Source organism: Nannobrachium achirus (assembly GCF_963921795.1).
Source record: "Nannobrachium achirus genome assembly, chromosome: 2".
Taxonomy (NCBI): domain Eukaryota; kingdom Metazoa; phylum Chordata; class Actinopteri; order Myctophiformes; family Myctophidae; genus Nannobrachium; species Nannobrachium achirus.
In genome coordinates, this window is record NC_137811.1 from 38,159,955 (window position 1) to 38,169,399 (window position 9,445).

The following is a 9,445-nucleotide window of genomic DNA, read 5'->3' on the forward strand; positions in this document are numbered from 1 at the left end:
GGTGGTCCGGGCACCCTAGGCTGCAATTATGCCAGCCTGACAGCGTGTCGCGGGTTAGAATCCCGTTTCCTGATGACCTTTGCTGCGTGAAATATCATTGCCTTTTTTTAGGAATGTTTTTTGAAAATGTTTTGAAATAATAATAATTAACTCATGCCCGAGTTATTCCCGATGTATTTGCGTGCCAGGACTGAGTTTCCCGAGCTATTAATCAATTAGATTTGATTACCGTGAAAACAATCCAAAATCGGATCGCCGATCTGCCGTTCCTAAGTGCCCAAAGACAGTGCTTCCGGTTTGGGACCGGAAGCGGAAACAGATATGCATTTTTCGGGGCCCATAAAAATGTGTCCATATCTGAGTTATTATGATCTTCTTGGGTGGGGTTGAAATCTGACTTGATGAATGTGACTATGCACCACAGTCTTACTGTAACGATGCATACTCCCAATCATAACTAGAGTGCTGTCAGCTAAGCTTAGTTTTAGCTACATTTTATTCACACTAGTTGTCACGAAGCCAAATAGATGATCTGCACACTGCAATGGATCACGTGTGAGTTTGTAGATCAGCTATTTTCACCACCAGACGCCATGCAAAGCATAAATAAGACATCACTCTTTGTTGTGGCAAATGCACACAACCCCACCACTCATCAACTCAAGAGAGGGGGTGTCGGAACAAATAGACATAACAATAGAGTATTTCAACACAAATCACCAAATGAACACCAAAACACAACACTACACATCAAGTCCCACAACACAATCCACCACCAGCACATTCCCATATTCAAATAATGACATAAACATCACAATAAAGTGTGCCCAAGTGCATCTTGGGAAATCAACATGGAGAGCTTCAGCGAACACTCCCTCAGTAGACTGAACAGAGATGTTGTTTGTTTGTCATGACTTTGAAAGCAAATTTTAGCAACTTGGTCATTAATTTGGCTAGTTGGTTAACAACATGTTACTCTGTGGTGTGACAAATTGGTTATGGGGGCTTTCAGGTAGGAATTGCTTGGTGTGTGTTTGATTGGTCTATTTAAGAACAATTTAGAGGGAGAATACACTGTCATATTTAGGTACACCCCTTATTATTTACATTGTATGTGTTTAACTTTAAAGTCCAGCTACAATGACTTTTTTGTGACCGCAGTCTCAGCTGACGGTCCGTCTCCGGGTTATGGGAGTAAATGCATCATTCTTTTTTTTTACTTTCTTTTTTTCTTTCTTTTCTTTTCTTCTTTTTTCTTTCCTACCATCTATTGCTAATATATCTCCATTATGACCATGGATAAGCTCTAAAAGTGGGAAAAACATATATTTTTTTCTTCTGTAAGTTGAAGTTCAGTTTCAGTATCAAGATAAATCTCCACTCATTTGATGCACTCTGCAAATGAACCCGTTAAGACCTGGAATTATTTGATGCTATTGAAAAATAGCAGATATACAAGCTCACAGCCGCGCTGCGAGCTTGTAGATCTGCTATTTCTGAAGAAAAGAAAAAAAAAAATATATATATATATATATATTATTATTTAGCGAATCTTTGAATATATTTGAACATTTGTAACTCAAATATTTGCTTCTTGGGGGTCCCTGGAACAACATATTGAGATGGGGGTCCGCGGCCAAATACACATAATTTTGGGGGTTCCTGGGTACAAGGATTCACTGCGGGCCCCCCATGAATGTTCTTCACAGGAGGAGGGGGTTTAACACTCGGTGCTGCGCTGTGAGCTTGTATATCTGCTATTTTTCAGTATTTAAACATAAAATAGTGGTTAAAGTAATAATGCTTTCCAGATCTAAATAATGGGTTTAATTGTGAACTGTGTCTACCTTGCCAGGTGACGTTTCGTACGAGGATCTACCACTGCAACATCAACAGCCAGGGGGTGATCTGTCTAGACATCTTGAAGGACAACTGGAGCCCTGCCCTCACCATCTCCAAGGTGTTGTTGTCCATCTGCTCCCTGCTCACTGACTGTAACCCAGGTAAGATGTCAATCCACTTGTTCTCAGATAATTTTCAGGATGGGACCGATGGATTGTTATGCAAAGGGTCATGTCAAGGATTTCAGTTGGCACAAACGACAAGAACACAATTCTATTCAGTCTTGCGTGATGAATTTCAATCAATTTGCATTTAATTGTGGTAGATTTTGCGTGGAGATCTTCTGGAGGGTTTTCCTCTAGCATGTGATTCTTCTATATGACCCCCTCAGGACCGTCTGTGACTTTAAAGATTAATAATAATAGACATAGTTAACACTCCAGTTTTGGGGTGGAAATTTAATTAGGTTGATGTTCCCTGAGGCCTTCAAAGGTGGCTGATTCTTAGAAACCCCTTCCAGGCTGTAACTTGCAGCCACACTGCTTCCTGGTCAAGATAAATCAGGGTTGCTCTTTTGAGTTTGAGGGCTAGTTTATTTATTTCATCCCTATTTTTGGGATAATTTCCCCCAAAATTAAATCATAAAATAATTTAAAAAAAAACAGTCAAACCTTAAAACATTTTCTTAGAACATTTCATATCACGATTATTGTGACAAAAGAAATCACGCTTTACGATATTATCGCAAAAATCAAAAGATGCTTGGGTGGAACATTTGCCAAAAAATAGCAGATCTACAAGCTCACAACGAGTCGCAAAACGCGACACATTGTGAGCTTGTAGATCTGCAATTTTTTGGCAAAGACATTTGATAGAGAGTGAAAAAAAAAGACTATCATGTACGTATATTATAAGTATCTTTTACCAATTATACAGGGTTTAAGTGGTACCGGATATGCAGTTCGGCAAATAAAAGGTGAATTGAACCCAGTGCACGACAGAGGACGATATCACAATACCTGTACATTAAATCTCCACGATATGATTATTGTGAGTGTTTTTTATCACAATAAACGATAATATCGCATATCGTCCCATCCCTAGGATATTGTCGCTCTGATTACAGGTGTGCCTTGAGATTTTGACTTGCCCATTGAGGTGCCTTGGGCACAAAACATTTGAAAACCACCGAGAATAGGACCTATAACTGCTTTACACTTGCTAACGTTACATAAAACAAAATTCAGAGGAAAAGAATAAGTAGAAAATACACAAGCCTAATAACCTATTCGGGCACATAAGGAAAAGGGATTTGGTTTCATATTAGCAGAGAGCGGTCTACAATATACCAGTAGCATACTCAAGGAAGGGCCACATTCATTTCAATGGGATGCGAGCACTTCTCAACAAATAATATTTTATGTGTCACGAGTACTCAACCAGTACTCACCAGATCACCAGTACTCATGTAAATTCCCTTTTAGGTTCTGTTATTGTGTTTGGCGTGTGTAGCAGCACACAGCCAGTGTTTTGGACAAAGCCTTTTTCAGCGTAATTACGCTAAAGAAGCCTCTGGTCGAAACGTGTCGGTTTGCTGCTGCCAGCATTTCATTGAAACATCCGAGTTTATCCTCACAGTAAAACAAAATAATGATGATATGACGTTTGGCCTTTTAATAAACCTTTCAGCGGTAAATGAATCCTGAAATACCTTGCTTTGTTATCCAAAGTGGATTACCGTAATTTCCCCCCCCCAAGCGGTGGAGTACAGAAGACAGTGTAGTGCACTCAACGTTTGTGGCTGCGCAGCTGCGATAAGCTGTGCAGGTTCATGGTTCAAGCCAGGCCACGGTGCTTGAACCCTAAAGTTCCTGCCACAGTGACCGTTGGTTACATACAGGGGCGTCACAAGGGGGGGAAAGTGAGACTGAGTTACTAGGGCCCAGGGTGGAGGGGCCTTAATTATTTTATACTTTAGCTATTGGAAAATAGATATGTTTTTGAAAAGTCATGAAAATGTGTGCAAATCGTTCAATATATGTATTCTTTAAGCGAACATTTGTAACTCAAGTTTTGCTTCTGGGGGGGGTCGCTGCCTGGAACTAAATATTTTGAGATGGGAAACATATGTTTTTCAAAAAACCTTAGAAGGATTTGAACTATTCAGAGGCTTGCACAAATGTTCACGGTTTTTCAAAAATAGCAGATCTACAAGCTCGCAGCGTCGCTGTGAGCTTGTATATCTGCTATTTTTCAGTAGTTAAAGCACAAAATAATACGTAATAATGCGTTCCCAGTCTAAATGGGTTAAACCCCTTCCGCCCCTGTGAAGAACATTCATGGGGGGCCCGCAGTGAATCCTTGTACCCCAGGAACCCAGAATCTGGTTGCGACGCCCCTGGCTACATATACACTGACTCTTACACACTCTTCTCTTTCTCTGTTGTTGCAGCTGACCCTCTGGTGGGAAGCATCGCTACACAATATCTGACCAACAGAACGGAACATGACAGAATAGCCAAGCAATGGACAAAGAGATATGCCACATAGACTCCCTGTCACTCAAACCGGTCCCCCTTCCTTTACCACCCAAGTCCCTCCTCATTTTACCTCTCTCTACCTCTCTTCCCCTTTAGTCTGTCAAAGCACATTCACTAAGTGCAACAGTATACCTGTCCCTCCTCTACTGTCCCCTCTCCCTTGTCCCCCCCCTCCCCCTCCCTAACCTTTTTATTTACCTTTTCTGTGTAAAGAACTGTCCTTTGTTCCTTGTTGACTTGAAAGCTTCTTTTTTATACAAAGAGTAGATTGGGATTTTTATTTTCCAATATCTGAATGTTGGAAGTATTGTATTGAGAAAAAAAAAATATTATAATTATCATACGCATTGTCCTTCAGCTATACAATATGTAATCTCGTTTTCTTAGTGGCACCTGGAACAAACATGCAGAATATATGCTTTTACTTTTTTTTTCTTCTAGTGTGTGTTCTTTTCTTTTGATTTTGTATTTTTGTCATCAGTATATTATCTGCATGAAATAGGAGGAAGATTTGCATCAATGGAAATTTCATGCTTTTCAACTCCCTCTGGTTTTGTTTGTACTGTACGTATTTTTTCAAAGGCTTTTGAGGCAGACCACAAAAATATAGGTCTGCCTGTGAAAGAGGCAGGACTTGTATATTTACTGGCTACCCGCCACCTCTGCAATTGCAGAGTGGTTTGTTGTGCACTTGTATTACTGAAGCACCCAATAAAACACACTGTGGTTGGCTTGTGAGAATGCTCTCCTCTGTGTCCGAGTTTCTTGTGCCATTATGACCACCATAGAATGTAGACCAGATCATTATGGCCAATTCGATGACCTGTTAATCTGCTTAAATCATCATCATCACCATTACCATCACATGAACAGTCCCATTAAACATAGCTCAGTTTAGGCTATTAAAACGGTTAAGATATGATGAATGATATAAATAATACTGTCTACAACCCTTCCACAGCAGCTTTATCTATTATTACAGCAAGATTTGTTATTCATCATTGATCGTATGCCTACTACAGTATGTTGTATTGAATTATGAGGTTGGTGGTGGTGATGATGTTGCTGCTTCTCAAAGTGGAGTTCGGGGACCCAGGGGTCCTTGGGGGGGGTCCAGGTGGTCCCCCGAAAAATGTATCAATATATCATCAATCTGTTTAACCACAACCCTTTTTCATACTTTGGCTGCTATTCAAGAATAGCCGATCTACAAGTTCAGAATGCGTTGCAATGTGACACAATGTGAACTTGTAGGTCTACTATTTTTGAAAAGAAAGAACATTTTGAATAATTTTGAAAAATGGGGGTACCTTCCCTCCCTGGCAGAAACTATTTTCACATCTGTGTTTTGATTGATTAAATAATTGGACAGAGATGCAAACAGCACAAGTACAGTCATACACTTGGTTTAAATTTTACAGGCATTTTCAACAGGGGGCCTGGGCCCCTAGGGGTTCTCAGAGTTACTACAGGGACTGCCTGCCCTGGTGACTGCTGCAAGTTGATGTTCAGAATAGTCGTGCAGCAGTCAAACAATGTGCCGTGATATATCATACCAGTAAGACGCCTAAGGGCGAAAAGCGGTCGCACCATGTCTTGGCCATCTGGACAGGGATTTGTTCCCCTGGTATCACAGGGATCTCCATATATGGGCATAAAAGGGACAAAGTCACAGTGATGTGGACATCAGGGATCTCCTATATGGGCATAAAAAGGATTTGGTTCCCCTGGCATGCCAGGGATCTCCATATCTCCATATTTGGGCATAAAAGGGATTTGTTCCCCTGGCATCACAGGGATCTCCATATATGGCAATAAAAGGGATTTGGTTTCCCTGACATCACAGTGATGTTAGAGTGTGATGTCAGAGTGTGAGAGTCAATCAACAAAAAAGACAAGCATTACAGATACGGTCAAGATGTGACGGTTCTGATAATAAACTGCGACCGTAGGCATTGGGAGACTGTTTTGCACCAATGCTGTCTGTCTGTCTGTCTGTCTGTCTGTCTGTCTGTCTGCGTCCGTCCGTCCGTCCGTCCGTCCGTCCGTTGCTAGCTAATCTCCGCCACCGTTTGCCTGGTTGCTGCCAAACTGCGCGCACACTCCCTGGATGCAAATTCAGAACATCTTCCCCACATTTTTCACATGAGGCTTGTTCTAGCGCCACCATGAGATCGATTTTTTCAAAAGAATTGTTTTGACAGTACTCCCACAGATTTTGTCCAAAGATCATACAAATTGTTAAACGGTATCTCTACAGTCATGTGATCAACATGGAACTGTCAGATATCTCATTACCATCCTGATTGGCTAACAAGTTGGCAGGATTGGTCCGTTTTGAACAAAATTCCTCAAATCATGAACGCAGCTTGAGCTTTCTGTGACAATTTTCGCATTGGCCTGTTATAGCGCCAACAGCAGGTCGACTTTTGATAAACACATTTTTGGAACAAAATCATGCATACAGCGGCCAATTGCCGTGAAAGGCGGAAGAAGACATGGCACCCTTTTCACATTAGCCTATTATAGCACCACCAGGATGCTACAAAACCTTCCTGACCTGACGGAGACCTGTGCTCGGAAGAGCACTGCTTCAAGTTTTTTGTATTTTTTTCCTGTTAATGGGACCCCAAACTGTCAAATATTTCCCCTAGGGAAACTGAATTTCAGTCTTTGTTAGATGTGTTACTAGACACAAAACACATTGGTCAAGACATTTCTTGGTAAGGAATTTATTCCCAGATTTTATTAATATCCCCTGACTATGTCGGACACCGTTAAATCGGGCTATACTCAGCCAATTCTCAAGTGTCTATTATCATTGGGTGTATAAATCATGTTTTTATGATGCATCTATCAAACAATATGGAGTGAAGATCGAGTGTCAGGACATGTTTGAGAGGTGAACATTAAGCTCACATGGCATACTGATGCAGGGAATGAGAGACTCATGGTCCACTCACAATTTATATGGCATTTCAAATACGGTACTTATTCCTTCATTAATCCAATGAAATAAAATAAAATACCGGTGGTAGTGTCCTTGTGTCAATTGTGTTTACTGTATGTATATAAGATGTCAATTTAAAGACAATGATTTGTTCACGAATGATTGAAAGACGCAGCAGGACATCATCCCGAGAATTGTAGCAGCAGGAGCGGAATTACAGTCGCTGTATCACACTGTTGTGAAGAAAAGAGAGTTGAGCCAGAAGGCAAAGCTCTCTGGCTATCGAGCAATCTTCGTTCCTATTCTCACTTATGGTCATGAAGTGTGAGTATGACCGAAAGAATAAGGTTGTGGATACAAGTGGACGAAATGTGTTTTCTCAGACGGGTGGCTGGCATCTCCCTTAGAGAGAGAGTTCAGTCACCCGAGAGAGACACTTGGAGTAGAACCGCTCCTCCTTCGCTTGGAAAGGAGCCAGCTTAGGTGGTTTGGGCATCTAGTACGGATGCCTCTCGAGAGTCTCCCTGCATGTCCCACTGGGAGACCAAGGACCAGATGGAGGGATTATTACACTCCACACGGGCCTGGGAACACCTCAGGATACCCCCGGAGGAAGTGGATAATGTTGCTCAGGAAAGGGAAGACTGGAAATCTCTGTTACTGTTACCCCTGCAACCCAGGCCCGGCGGCAGGACTCAATGGTGTGAGCTTAAAGGACCATTTCACAAAGGTAAGGACAAACTAAAAATAGCTGGCGTGGTTAGTGGTTTGGTTAAATATTCTTGCCAGTGAATACGTTAAATCAAAGACTTTGCCTGCAATGTAAAATGTTTTGCAGATTCTTTTTTTAATTATCAGATTGTGGGAAAATAAAGCTTGCTGCAAGCTGGTATAATATGATTTCGTCATTTTAGGGGCAATGCCAATTGGCCTTTTGTGTTGTCCATTTTTTGTGGGCACAAAGGCCAAATGCCAGGGCAGGAAGGCCATCAAATAAAACAAGATTTTAGTACATTGAAATAATTTGTTGAATTCAAGGGTTAGGGATGATAACCTAATCTGCAGTGAAATAGATGAATGATGGTATTTACAATCTGATCTATGCTCAGCCCTGCACCTTCAGAATCTCAACAAAAGACACTGGTGTCTACATGACAAGAAAGAGACACTGGTGCTGTCTACATATTGACAAGAAAGACAGAGGAGAAAGTGGTACAGTCAGCTGAGGCATTACGGCCACTAGTGGCCTCAGGTCATGCCATTGGTTTGAGGGGCACAAGGCCAAACTGAGGGGCAACGGCGGCCATGGCCTTCCTGCCCATGACTTGAACCCTACCTACCATCCCAGTACTGAGAACTTTAGCCAAAAATAACAGATCTACAAGCTCACAACACATTGCAGAGCTTGTAGATCGGCTATTTTCGGCAATGAGGTTTGGTGTAGAGGAAAAAAAAAGAGCAGACCAAGTACAGAGTGAAAGATCAAGTTTACTACCGTTTATTTGAAAATAGCCTACACGATGAATTGAATCCAACACAACACTGTTGATAGTGCTGTCAAACACGTCAAATAAATCTATGAAAAAGGTTAATCTAAGTGCAATACAATTTTATACAATATGTTGTGGGGGTCCCTTCATATCTCTCTGAGCTAGGGGGTCCTTCCTTTCCTTGGGCTGAAAAACGTCTAAATGAAAACCCAAAGAAGTTCTGAGGACTTGTTTTCATCGAGGTCCTAGGTCTAATATATAAATCTGGGGGGTCCATCATTAGTAGACCTACATGAAAACGTTTGAGAACCACTGTTGTAGATCGCCTGTCCAGCTGTTAATTGTAGGTCATGGGTCTTCAACAGGGGGTCCGGGACCCCTAGGGAGTCCTCAGAGTTACTACAGGGGGGCTGCCAAATCTTTGTGTGATAGGATAATTCTTTTAAATTAACAACTTGAACCTTTGTATTCGAATTCTGAGGAGAACTTTAGACAAAAATAGCAGATCTACAAGTTCTCATTGAGAGTGGCTATTTTTGGCAAATAGGTTTGGTGTAGAAGTAAAAAAGAGCAGACCAAGTACAGACTAGTGAAAGGCGAAGTTTAGTAAGTAGTTTAGTAAG

General features: G+C 41.4%; 1 protein-coding gene across 1 annotated transcript in view; it reads left to right on the top strand.

The window, feature by feature from the left end:
* Positions 1–5,128, top strand: part of LOC308301389 (ubiquitin-conjugating enzyme E2 E2) — a 41,071-nt gene extending 35,943 nt beyond the window's left edge. The window contains exons 5-6 of the mRNA XM_080745363.1: positions 1,856–2,003; positions 4,295–5,128. Coding sequence (XP_080601489.1) covers positions 1,856–2,003; positions 4,295–4,392 — 246 coding nt within the window. The 3' untranslated portion in view covers positions 4,393–5,128. The remainder of the gene's footprint in view (positions 1–1,855; positions 2,004–4,294) is intronic.
* The last annotated feature ends 4,317 nt before the right edge of the window (positions 5,129–9,445 follow it).